The sequence below is a fragment of the Lonchura striata genome, chromosome 1, assembly GCF_050655825.1.
Source record: "Lonchura striata isolate lonStrDom1 chromosome 1, ASM5065582v1, whole genome shotgun sequence".
Classification (NCBI taxonomy): domain Eukaryota; kingdom Metazoa; phylum Chordata; class Aves; order Passeriformes; family Estrildidae; genus Lonchura; species Lonchura striata.
In genome coordinates, this window is record NC_140703.1 from 78,394,456 (window position 1) to 78,409,905 (window position 15,450).

The 15,450-nt window shown below is 41.7% G+C and overlaps 1 protein-coding gene across 3 annotated transcripts in view; it reads right to left on the reverse strand.

Moving 5' to 3' along the window:
- Nucleotides 1-15,090, reverse strand: part of DZIP1 (DAZ interacting zinc finger protein 1) — a 38,383-nt gene extending 23,293 nt beyond the window's left edge. For 2 of the 3 annotated variants that reach the window (XM_021530308.4, XM_021530307.4), the window contains exons 1-10: nt 14,960-15,090; nt 13,142-13,213; nt 11,738-11,807; nt 11,168-11,662; nt 6,617-6,701; nt 4,925-5,049; nt 3,446-3,607; nt 2,626-2,763; nt 1,569-1,631; nt 211-351 (exon numbers count right to left, since the gene is read on the reverse strand). In XM_021530308.4, coding sequence (XP_021385983.2) covers nt 211-351; nt 1,569-1,631; nt 2,626-2,763; nt 3,446-3,607; nt 4,925-5,049; nt 6,617-6,701; nt 11,168-11,662; nt 11,738-11,740 — 1,212 coding nt within the window. In that variant the 5' untranslated portion in view covers nt 11,741-11,807; nt 13,142-13,213; nt 14,960-15,090. The remainder of the gene's footprint in view (nt 1-210; nt 352-1,568; nt 1,632-2,625; nt 2,764-3,445; nt 3,608-4,924; nt 5,050-6,616; nt 6,702-11,167; nt 11,663-11,737; nt 11,808-13,141; nt 13,214-14,959) is intronic. The other variant, XM_021530309.4, reaches the window with a different exon arrangement.
- Between the last annotated feature and the right edge of the window lie 360 nt (nt 15,091-15,450).

The following is a 15,450-nucleotide window of genomic DNA, read 5'->3' on the forward strand; positions in this document are numbered from 1 at the left end:
TTAATTCCTCTTCTACATTCCTCTGTCTCCTTTCCAGATCTATTCTTATTTACCAACATAATTTCCAAAGTGCAACCAAAACACTCCAGCAATACTATTACAGACTGTAATTATTAAACATACAGTCAGAGAAATATCAAAACCCAAATGCTAGTATAGTGTCTCTCTGTATCCTGTGCTCTCTGAAACAGGGCCTTTCACAAAACAGACCTGCTTCTTCTGACTCATAATCAGATCAGTCTGGTCCTGAAGCCTCTGCTCTAATTCTTCTATCCTCTTCCTGTAAAACATGTTATTTCTGTTCAGGTCTTCTCTTGCTGATGTTTTGGTGTTCTCAATCTCTGACCGCAGCTAGAAAGCAAGAAGAAAAGTAACATCATATTAACACTATACAAAATATTTTAATGCTATAAAGTCTAAACAAGCGTCATACTTAGATACTTTTAACTTTTTTTTTTTTCCTCAGCAAAAACCTGATGTCTTTTGTGACTTCCCTTGGACTTGTATTTAACATAGAACAGTTGTCTGGATCACTTTTGAATTACACAAGGAAAACTACCTAAATTTCAATATAAAGAAAAGGACATATAAACACATTGCTGAGATTGCCTAAAAATAAGATTGCAGGGAAAAGTGTATAGATCTATAAAAATGTGTTAATTATAAACAGTATCCAGCAATGATACTTTAAGGAGGTGATATGTGAATCTGTATAATAAACCTAGTATATTACCTCCAAATGTGGAAGAAAGGGAACATTATACAGGTGCACCATCCCAAAAGTAATACTTACATTAGCTCTCCCTTATTCTATTCTTGCACTGTATGTGGGTGTATCTTTAACTACATCCTTTTTGGGGACTGTTCCATGGTTCATCCCCAATGTTTTCTTGCCAGAGGAGGAGAACCACTATGATCTGCTCAGCTCTTACATGGTCACGCAGATGAAAGAAAAATGTAAGGAAAAGAAGCAAGAAAAACAAAGCAGGAAAGAGATTAAAAAGAAATGCAGATGTAAAAAGAAATCTGAGGAATAAAGCTTTTATAGTAAAATATATAAACTGATGCAAAATAAAATGCCATGGTATTTTCTCCTGGAAAAGCTGAGCAGATTCTGCATTAGAAAGCTACAACAGAAAAAGCAATAGAGAAGTGGTAGTAAGGAGAAAAAAAAAGACTGAGACATATGCCATAGGTCCATAGTAGCAGCAGGTACAGGATAGATGAAAGCTACATGTTGGCAAGTCATATATCAACTATTCAACCACATAACAGAAAATACTGTATAATATAGTGCTCACAGAACCAGCTGTAAGCTCTTCAAAAGACAAATACAGCTTCAGCTTGCCATCAGATTATGAAATGATAAATTCATTTTCAACCCTGGCCTTAACTGAAACACCAAGATCCTACTATAACAGAAACACAGAGATGACAAATACAGCTAAGAGGACACACTCTTATAAACTCTTGACATCTGGCAGATGTACTAAAACATATCAAGAACTACTGAAAGAGTAAATTAAAAAAATGTCTCCTAGGTGTAAGTGGTTTGTTGTGCCACTTACTAGGGATGTTTCTGCCTCGTGGGTTTGAACCTTGGCTTGCATACAAGACACCCACTTTTCTTCCTGCATAGAGGAAATGCATGTTAATTCTTGTTAACAACACATTTAGTTTGATATATGCAGCTTTGTTTGTTGTTAATAGCTCATGAGCATTTAGTTTGATACATGAAGCTTCATTTTTCTAAATGAAGCATAAATACCAAAAAGATGGCAGATTTGATGAAATTTGAGTAACCCAGTATTTAATGCCTAGAACAGTTGATTTATACACCTGAGTGTGGTTTTCTTACCAATCACTCCAGAAACTGTATTTTCTCTTTGATTTGTATATGCAGTCACTGTGAGTGAGAAATACATAAGCATTTTGATACATCTGTGTGTATTAACAAAAAAAAGTAGTAAGAGCAGGGGTTTTCCCCTCTAAAAATGTAATTTTGAGCACTCATTAACAATGTATTTTGCATAATAATGACAAAACCCCAGAATTAACATATGAGTTTTAGAGTGAAGCCAATTTTCTTTGATGAAATTAAAAAAAAAAAAAACATAAAGCAAAACTTAAGTTTGGCACATCTTTGTGCAGAAGTGACCAAACTTCTGTATAATACCTGCAGTAAACAAAGGCTTTCACATCCCAAAAACCGTGAATGAAAACAAAAGGCACAGGTTGGAAAATCCTGTCAGAAAGTTTCCTAATTTTCTTTTTCATTTTGAGAAATGGAATATTCTAATTCTTCATAAACATAAATGCTTTATTAGAGCCTTCTAGAATTGAACTGCCATCAGATTTGGAAAAGACAGATATATTTAATCATAAAGAATAAGATCATATCAATAAATAAGCAACAATTACTTTACTTATAAAAGATAAAGAAAATAAATCCTTGTCTGTCATTATATGGATAGTATTAAATAGTATTAAATCTTTAAAACCAGCTATTTTTGGCATTAAGAATAATGAAAATTTTACTTAGGGATTTCATATCATACTCAGAGATGAAGAAAAATCAAAAGCAAGCAATAATCTGTCAAACAATACATTAAGTTACAATGTTACCTGTTTTTCCAGAAGTCTAACTACATATGGATGTTTGTGAAGATTATGAGGTTTCTCCTCTGAAAATTCATAGCTGTCTTTCAGTATTCCTAAATTGGATTTTTGTTGCATATTGGACTTCTGCAATTCTAACAGTTGCTAATAGGAGAGAGGAAGAATACAAAATTTTCTTTCAACACAGTTATGCAGAGATTGCATCAGATACTTCTCCCATTTCTTGTGAGGTCAGCATTTATCAAATTTCACATCATTAATAATATCTACATCTAAAATAAATATGACTTGTAAAAGTACACATGACTTAGCAGCTACAAAATATAAGCTGCTCTGGTAATGTCATGCACATTTGTTTTCTGACTCAGCCAAACTTTTATGATTCTCTTGTTAGTGAGCATTTCCAAAGCATGTATTGAAAACAAACAAATTCTGTCAGGACTGTAATGCAGAGGTTAGTGTCTTCCACACCACTTATGAAAATATTAACATAAGGATATCTGACATGCAGCAACCACAATAACTGCTAACCTATAAACGGGCATTCAAAGGCTAAGGAATACAGAAAAAACTGACATAACTGCTGAAGTGATCATTCATTCATACAAAGCAATACTTTAAATAAAAAAAAAAGGCAACCTGAAATTATGTTAATAAAATACCTGTATACAAGGATACAATTATAGCTACCATTCAATCATTATTTTCAAGAGTTCTATAGCAAGAACTTTACAGTGACTATATCATATTTCAAATATGTGAAGTTCACTGCCATCTATTGTAAGGGATTCATGCTTTAAAATGTTAGAAAATTTAAGTTGCTTACATTTTCTAAGGTTGAATTTCTTGAATGTAAGTCCTTAAGCTCTTTTGTAAACGTATCTTTCACTTTTTCTATTTGATCAGCAAATTTTTCTCTTTCTTCATCTTTCCATTTATGAAATAATTGTAGAAATGCTTCTTCTTTTGCTTTTTGCTGCTCACATTCCTGAAATTAAAAAAAAATAAATTATTTGTTATTTTTCCTCACATTCAATGCAAATTCAAGCTCCCAAACTACATGTGGAATGCAGTGACTTTCAATATTTGGGAAATCCTATGTCATCAAAAAGCATTTCCCCAGGGCTACGTATCACAAACTTAAGATCTTGCCCTGCAGTAACAGCACTCAACTCAGAATCCATTGTTTCATAGATTAAATTAGACCTATTTTATCCCTATATGCATTTACCCTGCTTCATCATTAGATTACTTCAACCATTCCACTACACAGTGATGAATTTTTATATGGTTCTCAAATTGTTTAAAGTCCTGCATTTCACTGCCTAGGACATACAAATCTTTTAGGAAACACCAACATTTTTCCATCACAGCATTCGCTCTGAATTTGTTCTCTATAACATGCAATCATTGTACAACTAGGAAGACTGGGATCATCTGTATCCTTCAATCAAGGATAAGATCTTCTGCTCTTTCAATCAGAAGACAGTAACATTGTGCCACCTGAATTGACAGTGGATGTCAGTCATGGCAGACAAACCATAAACAGTCACACCACACACTTCTATCTTCCCTGACATAAAACAGAGAAGTTTTGAAAGCTTCTTGTTGTGTAACACTGCAGACTGTAGCTTCAGGACATTTCAGGTAGTCCTCTTGCAGTTAGGAGTCTCAGCTAAGACAAGTGACTTCAAAAGAGGCCCTAAGGCACCAAAAAATCTACACTGCACTGTTATGAATACTCCAAGTTCCACCTCATAAACAAAACAATGCTTCAGGGGCAGGAGAAATATGTTATAGATGTATTTCTCAAAAGCTAGGCACAGAATGAATGAGTAGAATATTTTCCACATGTCCACATAAAGCCATTTTTCTGACAGTGCCTGCACTTCAAAGTGAAACTCTACCAGCTTTTGATTTGATCATTCAGGATTTTTGAAAATGGAAGCTGAACACTTCCAAGAAAGGGGAAACAAAAGGACTGAAGAAAGAGAAGTCTGAAGCTGAATTCATGGAAAACAACACTCCATGTTTTACAGATGATCAGGGTTTCCTCTGAAAACAAAGGAAGAAAATAATCATCCATCACAGACTGTCAGGTTGGAAGGATCAGGTTGGATTATCCTCCAGGATAATCTGGTCCAGCCTTTCTTGACAACAGCACAAACTAGACAAGGTGGCACAGGACCTTACCCAGCTGAATCTTGAAAGTGTTCAACTTTGGGAAATAAAATACTTCTGTGGGCTGAGTGAACACAGTTCAAAGTGCTAATTCTTTTGAGACATTCACATTACTTAGTACTACCTTAGACAACCTGGCCAAATTAGCCTGTTGTTCAAACTCTAACTGGGACTTGGTGAGCTGCAACTGCTCCTTCAGTTTTTCAATCTCATCCTTCAATTTTTCTATATTTCCTTTCTTCTTCTGTTCTGTTTGAAAGAAACACAGATTTTAAAAAGGTTTATTGCAATTTCTAGAACTGTAATACTTACTGCAAATACATTTCTAGTGTTTGAGTAACACGAAGTGTTACTTTCTGAAAGTGTTACACACTTTTCACAAAGTGTGACTTTCTTAGACCATTTGCCTTCCCACTACTACGATTCTCTATAGATGCTTTTAAATACATATATTCTCTGGACTGCTAACTTACGCTCAAATACTTGTACCACTGACATATCAGATAGTTCACGAAATATTTACATGAAAAATATTCTATAACCTAATTTTAAAGGAATCTAAGCAACGCAGACTGATAAAGAGGATACATGAAGGACAAAGTGAACCTCAGTTATTCAATCTCTTAGTTTAAGTTTATTCTAAATGACTTTTGTAAGGAGTCCAGTTGGAATACAGCAAATTATCTGTGTGGAAAGAATTGGGGGGAATATCAAACAAAAATGTTAAAATATGCAAAAATCACAATAATATTCAACTGTTAAAGATTTTATCAATTTACCAGTTATTTACTTGCCCATCATCTGTGAATCTGAATATTATTTCAGAAGTAACTGCATGGGATATTTTCCCCATAGAGCCATTTCAGGCTAATCCTTTTGTACGACAATGGCTTTAACTGTTTCTGCAGCATCTTATACTATCATCATTTTTATCAAGTATAAGGCACACAAGTGCTTCTTTCTCCTTCTAATATATTCACACTTCCTCAGCTGCTTATTCAGACCCCTCTCACTCTTGCTGCTGTTTCATTTGCCTGACAAGCTACACTTCAGACCTCATTAGATTCTTCCCACTTTTTCTCCTCCCAAACACTCCTTTGTTCCTAACTTGTTTCTAACCACTGTTACTTGTCAATACTTGCTAGTCCTTAGCAATAAATCATAAGCATGCAGCCTAGCAGGAAGGAGGGAAATTAGGTATGAATGAAAGAAACTTTGAGATCATTGCTTTTCAAACTAAACAGTTTTTAGTGAAGAGAGAAAAAAGTATGCAACTCAGTGGTAAAGCAACGTTGAGTATCATAGATAGATGAAGTTGGACTGTTCTTATAAGTTTCTCTTTCTCACTACATTTTATAGTCAGTTCAGGAGAGCCTGATCCTATTCAAACTGATTTCAGGTGGGGTGGACTATTTTTGTATTAACAATTATTATATATTTGCAAAATTTATTTTCCTTAATGCAGCTTGTTCATTTTACCCATGCCTCCATAACATACATGCTTAAAGAGAAACTGTGCTCCGAACTGTGCTACTGACTAAAGTATTCAACAGAAACACTAGTTTGAAAAGATGCTGTGAATATGGCACACAGGTGTTTGTGAACTATTTTCCAGAGACTGAAACATATGTTGCCCAATACATTGTATCTGTCAGTGGCACTTGCATTTACACAAACTGAGATCTACAACCTAAAAAAAGTAAAAGTAAAAACTTTTCTTCCAAGTTACACAAAATCATGGACTGCACATCCTCACTGTATTTACACTTTTCTAAACCACCTCTCTCAATTTTTTGGATAACATTAAAGTACCTACCAATCTCAGACTCTTCTGGGTGACGCCTTTGAATGTGACTTTGTAAAAAGGAAGAGGTCACAAAAGCCTTTTCACAAAATGGACACTACAAAGAAAAAAAAAACAGTTAAAAACATATTAGTAACATCTTTTTGGTAAATACAGTGGCTAAGGTTTTTAGCAGGTTATTACATTTTGCTTATATATAAAAAGAAGGTAACTTTAACAAATACCCTCTCACAAGAATAAGAACAAAAATTCTCATGGTACCAAATTTCTGTAAAGTCATTAGTATATTAATGCTATTTAACATTTCAAGTGATGGTCAAGAGCAAGAATCTGATTGTGCTAGGCACTGTACAAACTGAACAGAATAGACTCTGGCCAACAAGTTCAAATTCAGATATAAACCATAGATAATGATTCACATATGTAGGTAGAGAACTATAAAGAAAAGGCATGACAACCCTCTTCAGCATAATACAAAGACTACAGTCAACTAGTAGCTCAGGTATTCTTAAGATTCATGCAACACCACAAGTAGAGCACCACACAGCTGGAAAAAACCAATAAAGATGGGTTTGTGTGTATGAGCTGTAAGATGCCACCTAGAATCTTTCTGAAGCACAAAGTCCTTTCAATTACTGTTCTATAATTAATCTTCTAGTTTTGAATATAAATTTGACATAAAATTTGGATCCCACCCTTTTAGAAATATCCTTTTTGTACACCTTCAAAATACATTTTCTACTAATGTTCAGAATATATTAAAAATAGATGGGTAGTACAAGAACAGAAGCTACATCTACAAACCCTGTAACATACTTCAAGACTATGCATGAGGGCCCCTCATCACTTTAGGGTCCTTCATAACCTCCATCTCATACTTTTTTTTTCAAATAAATACATTTTAACAAACCACAGACATTCAAAAAAATAAATTTTACTTATCAGTGTGATATGACAGTAAGAAATCAGCTTAACAGGTTCAAGATCTTGTCATGATAATCAATGCCAGAAGGAGGATCTGGGGAGCTACAGGCAGGTTAGCCCAACCTCAGCGCCTGGCAATGTGTGATCACATACAGAACAATGAATAAATCAGATGCAGCCAGCATGGGTTTAGGAAAGGTAGGTCCTGCCTGACTAACCCGATTCTTTTATTACCGGGTGACCTGCCTAGTAGGTGTGGATATTGCCTACTGGACTTCAGCAAAGTCTTCAGCAACATCTACTACAGCACTCTCCTGGAAAAGCTGGCAGTTCACAGCTTGGACAGGTGCACTCTTCTCTGGGTTAAGAACTGGCTGGATGGCCTGGCCCAGAGAGCAGTGGTGTTGCATCCAGTTGGCATCTGGTCACTGTCATGTCCCCAGGGATCAGTGTTGGTGACAGCCCAGTTTAATATATTTATTGATGGTTTGGATGAGGGGATTGAGTGCACCCTAAGTAAATCTGCAGACACCAACTGAACAGGAATCTGGGAGGTTAGGAAGGCTCTGCAGAAGGATCTGGATAGGATAGATTGATGGACAGAGGCCAACTTTATGAGGTACAGCAAGACAAAGCACCAAGGCTTTCACTTCAGCCACAAAACCCCCTGCAGCATTACAGGTTTGGGGCAGTGTCCATAAAGCTGCTCAGTGGAAAAGGACCATGGGGTGTTGGTCAACAGCTGCTGAACATGAGCCCAGGTGGCCAAGAAGGCCAGCATCATCCTGGCTTGTACCAGCAGTAGGGTGGCCAGCAGGACCAGAGCACTGTTTGTCCCTCTGTACTCAGCCTTGGTGAGGCCATACCTCAAATCCTGTGTCCAGTTCTGGGCCCCTCACTACAAGAAGAACATTGAGCTGCTGTAGCATGTTCAGAGAAGGGCAGTGGAACTGATGAAAGGTTTGGAGGATAAGACCTACCAGGAGCAGCTGAGGGGGGCTGGAGGTGCTCAGCCTGCAGAAAATGAGGCTCAGGTCTTATAATCCCTTACAACTGTCTGAAAGGAGGGTGTAATTACATGGGGTCAGCCTCTTCTCCCAGGCAATAAATGACAGGACAACAGGACTTAGCCTCAAGCTGTGACAGGGAAGGTTCAGGCTGGACATCAGAAGGAATTTCTTCATTAAAAGGGTGGTTAAACATTGGCATGGACTGCCAAGGCAGGTGGTGGAGTCACCACTCCTGGAAGTGTTCAAGAAATAAATCAACACTGCACTTAGTGCCATGGTCTAGTTGACAAGATGTTGATCAGTCAAAGGTTGGACTTGATGATCTCAGAGGTCTTTTCCAAGCTAAATGATTCTGTGATTATGTGAGATTCCCAAATTTCATATTATATTTAAAATGCTGCCCCTGGTAGTCAGGTATCCTATAAAACACACTTTTCAGCAAACACTAAAGCCCTAAATAATTAAGTCAAATTTTGTTGAGCAAATGCAAGACCCAATATAAAACCAAAATAAAGTGATATAATATAGCAGCAAAGCATTACTGTCAGCCAAGAGGGAGCTTACAGTGTAACAGGTTGCACATCATTTACAGAACTAAATTGGCTGTGAAATAATGTTATCCATTCAAGCACAAACTTCATGTCAGTTTGACTAGCTGATAGTGAAAGAAAGCTCTTACTGTAGGAGACAGGATTAACATATGGAATATTTAGGTTTTGAATTATGCAACACTTTTCTTGCAATTACTTTTCAGTGTTAACTACAACATGCACTTTATGCCCACATTGTAGATGAGAATGTAAGATTTCTGAACAAAGTATCAAAAAAGTGAAAAATATTATTTAAAATTAAATTTGTATTAGTCACATGAAGGTACTAACCAATGAGACTTAAATTTATAACTTGTGGGTATCAGTACTGTTTTATAGTAGCATTTCATGGGTAAACTTATATTGATCTTGGAGTAAAGGCATTATATCTGAATCCCAAAATGTTTACATTAGCTGTAAAGTGCACAGCCAGTAAAAAAGGCATATTTGTAAACAAGTAATGGGCGTATTTGCAAAACATCCAAGACTTTGAGGGGATGGAATCTGAACTACCCTCTCAGGAACACCCAGTAAAGCCTCTATTATCTGGCAACAAAGATTATGCACAGATAAATATCACAGAGCTATTGATTACTGATCACACTGCTACGCTGCATTTACAAACACTGGGAAGAGTTTTATTTATTCTGGCACTCCATCTCAGAATCCTGAAAACACTGTAGGTACTTCAGGTATTGTTCACCATCATTCCCTGAACTAATTTTTCCCATGTGAACTTAAATAACTTGTATAGAAAAGAAACAGAAGAATGAAATGGGGAGATCAGAAGTTTACTTTATAAGAAATCAAATTACAAATGGGAAATATATTTCCATCTCTGTTCTACTGCAAATGCCATTGAACAGATTAGCAATGACACAAGCTCTTTTTCAGCTTCCACAGAGACAGATGCACACTACAAATATTTCTGGAAAATCTGTAATATTTGGCAAGGACAGTATGAGAATTATTTAAGTTGACACATAAAATGACACATGCAATCAGTTTTCTTTTGCAACACAGGACGAACTACTTCATGAGTTGCATAAAGGTTTTTTTTTTTAAATAATAGCATATCAGCAGCTTGTCCTTGAGACTAACACTTGAATGCATGAACCTTGCCTCCTGTATAGTTCTACTCTTGGGGCACAAGGTACCTTTTGCCTTACAGAAACACTTGAGCCAACTTAGCTGATGTCTTAAATATTTGAACTTTGCCTGTAACTTTAAACATACAGAGCTAGCCTGAAATCATGTCAAGTCTGTGTTTAGTGTACCCTTTATACTTCAGATTACATTTGAAGCCAAAATTTGCATTCCTGAATCCTGAAAATGCTGATGCTGAAAAATACTTAGATCAAACTAGCACACTGTGAGACAAAATATAAACAGAGTGCCATGACACTGTCAGAACAGTTGTATATTAAGATTCTTGTATATTAAGATTAAGTTGTATATTAAGAAAACCCTTTAGGAACAGATTGTTGTGGAATCAGAGCTGTGCTAACTCACTGAAGCTCTTTACCATCTTGCCTGAGTCACCTCTGAGTCACACATACAGGCAGCAACTTTGTGCCTGGAGAACATCAGTGCAGGACAGTGACTTCTTGTAGACAGTACATTACGGCTCAGCATCAGTTCCGATGCATTTGCCCTGTGTGTTTTCTCACCACACAGCTGGCAGACAAGGAAAGACAGCAACACAACAAAATAGCAACATGTTTATCACAGGTTTTGTATGTGTGTGTATCTGACATTTCAGATGCATCTAAAGCGAACCCAAGAGTAAAGAGCACCTGTTAGTAAAAAGAGGATTTGTTAAAGATGATGTAGCATTCTCTTAAGAGTCTCTGAAACACAGATGGAAAACAAGTGCCAGCAACGCACTTCCTTTTGCAAAGTCACTGGTCCTTACAGTTCCAGCCTTTCATCCAGCAAACAACTACACCCCAGCAGAGCGGGGCTGCTCTGCCGCTCATTCCACAGGCCCAGAGCTGACAAGGTGTGGGTGACTGGGCTACCAGGCCCTCTCCTCTCACCTGGTAGTAGTTGGCTCGTGCTTCCAGCATCATCTGCTGATTGCTGATCATCTTCTTCCTCCGCCGGCACTCCTCCTTAAGCCCCTGGATCTGCTGTAAGTGCTGGGCCAATTCCTTGACCACCTTGTCACGCTGGGCCTGTGCCTCTCTCAGGGCCTCCTCCAGGCTGCCGAGCTGGGCGCTGAGGTACTCCTGGGAGTGCAGCAGGTACTCGGTAGAGAGCTGCGCCAGGCGCAGCAGCTTCAGCAACAGCGGGTCTGCGGGGCCCTGGCAGTGCGGGCAGCACTCCCGCTCGGCGGTGCAGAAGGTGACATGTTCCAGGTGCGCCTGCAGGGCCGCCACGTCCCCCTCCCGCGTCACCCGCTCCACGTCCACGGTGCTCAGCCGCCGCCAGTCCGGGTTCTCGTGCCTCCCGCGGAACTGGAACGCGGGGAACGCCGCCGGGCCGGCGCCGGGCCCGGCCGCCGGCGGGTGGTAGGTGCGCTGGGAGAAGGGCTGCGGGGACAGACACGGCTCAGCCCGGGCCGGCACTCGCCGCCCGCCCCGCCGCCCGCCCGTCCCGGCGCTCACCATGTCCGGGCTCCGTCCCTGCGGCTCCGCGCGGCGCCGGCGTCCTCCGCGTCGCTATAGCAGCCCCGGCCTGAGCGGGGGGAGGCGGCAGTGACGCCGGGCTGTACCGCCCGCCCCGCCTCTCCCCGCCCCACGGCCCTTCGGCTCCGTGCACGGCGCAAATCCCGTCCTTCTCCCTCCGGGCATCCTCCTCCCGCGGCGCCTCCACAGCCTCCCGACAGCGCCGCGCTAAGGAGCTCTGTCCCGCGGCTCCCGGTGCCGGCACCGCACGCAGCGCATCCTTTACCATCTTCACACGCCACTCGCACCAACAAACGTATCCTCGGCTTCGCTCTTATGTTTATACATCCTTAATGCAGCTACACAGCATACGCTTTCTCTCTCCACGTTCCCTTGGCTTCTTTGAAGTCTGTACATGCCACCCTACTCACACGTTCACTGCATCAACGTGCATCCCCATCCGGTGCCCCCTCCGTGCTGCTCCTGACTCTGACCTTTCTCAGTCTGCCATGACTTACACTCCTCTATACCTGTGCTGTCCTGTGCCCTTCTCCAGCCTCGCCTACTCAACTTTCTCCCAGATGTGACAACACCTGTCACCTCCCTACCATCAGCATTCATATATACAGCGTTTCTCCGTACATCTTCACACCGCTGCGCCCTCATGTGCCTTAGCTCGTAGCTCTATGCAATCTCTCCACTGCAACTCCACATCCCTCCCAATGCCCACACACCAACCTCCTGCTGGGTGCTTTCAAACAAAGGCCTCACCTTAACACAGTCACACACTTTGCATGCCGCTTCCACATGCTCCCGTAACTCATCGAATCAACACACCTCTGCCTGGTATCAGCACACACCAGACCCACTCCTGCAACCATAAAACCCTACAACCTTACCACATCTGTTGTTCCTGTCTCATACTACCGATCCCAAACCCTTCAGCCCCTCGTGCTTTGCATACATCACCTACTTTACCATCCATGCACAAATACTTTTCTTCAATGCAACCAACAACTTCTGCCTATATCCCTGCCTCACCTCAGTCCCCAGTGCTCCCCATTACGGTGTTTCCCTTGCACCTGCTTGGTTGCTTCACACAGTATTTCTGAGCAGCAGCATCTTTCTCCTCCAACATACAAAATCACCCTATTTCATTCTTCCCCAAAAACCTGCTCTTCCTGTTACCATTTCTTAATATTTCAGTCTCCTAGCTATGTCTGCCTTATTGCCATGTTCCACATTTATACCTCCCTAACTTTTCAGTCCCTTCCACACATATTTTAGTTTCTCATCCTCTTGGTCATTCCTAGATACATACCTCTCTAAGAACAGTCACACAATATATATCTGACCATACACTCCGTTCCGTAGATTCCTCTACATCATGCATTATAGACTCACAGAGATGTTCTCAAGGGACCTCTGGTGATCATCGTCCAGTCCAAATTTCTGCCGCACACTAGTTCACATCACCTGTGGCATTTAAGAAGAACAGACAATCCATGACCTCCCAGTACAACCTGCTGTATGTCTGCTCTCTTCCTGATGAAAACATTTTTCTTAATGTCTCACTTTAATAATAGTATCTGCTATTACCAAGATTAAAAAAATGGTTTGAATATTTTTGCCACAATTGTTCAAGTAACTGCAGGCCACTACAAGAGTACCCCTTTTCCTTCTCTTTACCACACTAAGTAAGCCCAGGTCCCTCAGCTTCTTCTCATAGACCATTTAGATACTAACCATGTTAGGCCTCCTTTGTCCCCTTTCAGTTCCTCCTCATAGTTCATAACCCCCCATAAATTTCCCTCCATTCGCCTCCTAGGAACTTGTAATGAACCTCATCTTTCATCTGCACTTTTAACATTGCCCTCTCCAACACAAACAGTAACATGTTTACCAGTAATGACAATATAGAACTACTTCCACAAAAATACCAGCAATGTTGCTAGGTGCACCAACATGAGCACCCTCACAAATTACAAGCTCTTAGTCTTATGTAGATTTCTATGTTGGTTGTTGCTTTTTGGACCTTGAACCTTAAGCCTACTGGTCACACTTATACCCAAGGTTCAGTTCCATTTAGATTCTTCCATCACTTACCACGCCACTTGTTTTTAATTTAGAAAAGATATTGTGTGATGTTTCCAACATTTCAGCCTTCTCCTACAAGAATGACATTTTTGCCGCCTCATTTTCCATGAACAGTCTCCAGCTAATCTTCAAAGAAATCTATTTAACTTTTTTTGATGTATATCAAATATACATATCATATCATATTACACATAATGAAATCTAGCTCCCAAAGATCTAAGCCAAATATGTGCTCCATCTATTTGACATAAGAGAAATTTCTTTACATAAAAACCATGTGAATTTTGAAAGCTACCACTTTGTGTGTCAAGCAGAAGAAGCCTGAAATTAAATAGAAAAAAATAACCAAACATTATTTAAAGCCAGCAAAGTAAACTATGCCTGAGGACAGCTTATTCTCCTCAACCAATGTATCTAGTCAGGAATATCCATACAGATTTGCATGCTTTAATTGAACGCGACCTTGCAGTGGTACATCATCTATGCATCATATAATGGTCCTTGTTGGAATGCACCTTAAAGACCATCTAGTTCCAACCAGCTGCCATGGGCAGGGTCACCTTCTAGTAGACCGGGTCACTCAGAGCCCCATCCAACCCGGCCTTGAACACTGCCAGGGATGGGAGGAGCACTACGAGAAGACGAATAAACCGCCCCGGCATCTCGATGGAGACAGAAAAAGTACGCACGGGCGGAGGCGGCCCTTTTCGATCTTTTTTTCCCTTTCCTTTCTGCCAGCTTTACTCTATTCTGGGAGCTGTGCCCCTGAAGAATTTAGAGTGATCACCCACGCGCGAGGCCTGGTCAAGGGTGGCACCGCCTGCGTCCCCGGCCGCCGCTCCTCTCCGGGACGGGCGGGACGGGGGAAAAGCGGCGCTTCCCCGCGGCGGTGTCCGCGGGCCAGGCCCAGACCCGGCGCTTCGGGAGGCGGCCGAGCGCGGCCGGGCCTGCGGGAGGCCCTGAGCCGGGCTCCATCTGCCTGCCAAAACCTGCAGCTCCGTTTCGGAGCGCGGCCGCCTCGCCTCTCCCTGCCGCCTGCCGCAGCGGAGAGGCCCCTCCGGAGTCTGCCTCCCGCCACCCCCCTGCGCCCGGGGCGGGGGGAGAAAGGGAGACCCCTGCGCTCACCTCCGGCTGCAGCTCCGCGGGTCTCGGCGGGCGGAGGGGTGCGGAGGGGCGGCGGGGCTGCGGCCGCTCCCGCCCCTGCCGTTAGCGGCGGTGCCGCGGCGGCTGCGCCCCCGCCTCCGCCGGGCCCGTCCCGCGCCGGCCCCGCTACCCCGGGCCGCTCGCGGGGCTGCCTGCGGAGGGGTGGGCGCCCAGGGCAGGCGGGGGCTCCCCCGCTGCTCGTCCACTCTCCCTCCTTGATAACCTGCCCGGCAGATGCTGATGCCCGGGCAGGATGTCCTTTGTCTTAGTCCGGTCCCGAGCCTCTCCGACCGAGAAGAAGCCTTTTCTCTCCCTTTTTGTAAAATGCAAGGGAAGTTACAGCAACCTTTGGAAAGGCTGCCTTTGGGAGTTCAAGGCACGTTTTGCCACGCAGTCACCGCATACGACACGTTTAAACCTGTGGAGCAGCGAACTTCTTAGCGGGATTGGGAGTCCCCGCCGACGCGAGGCGG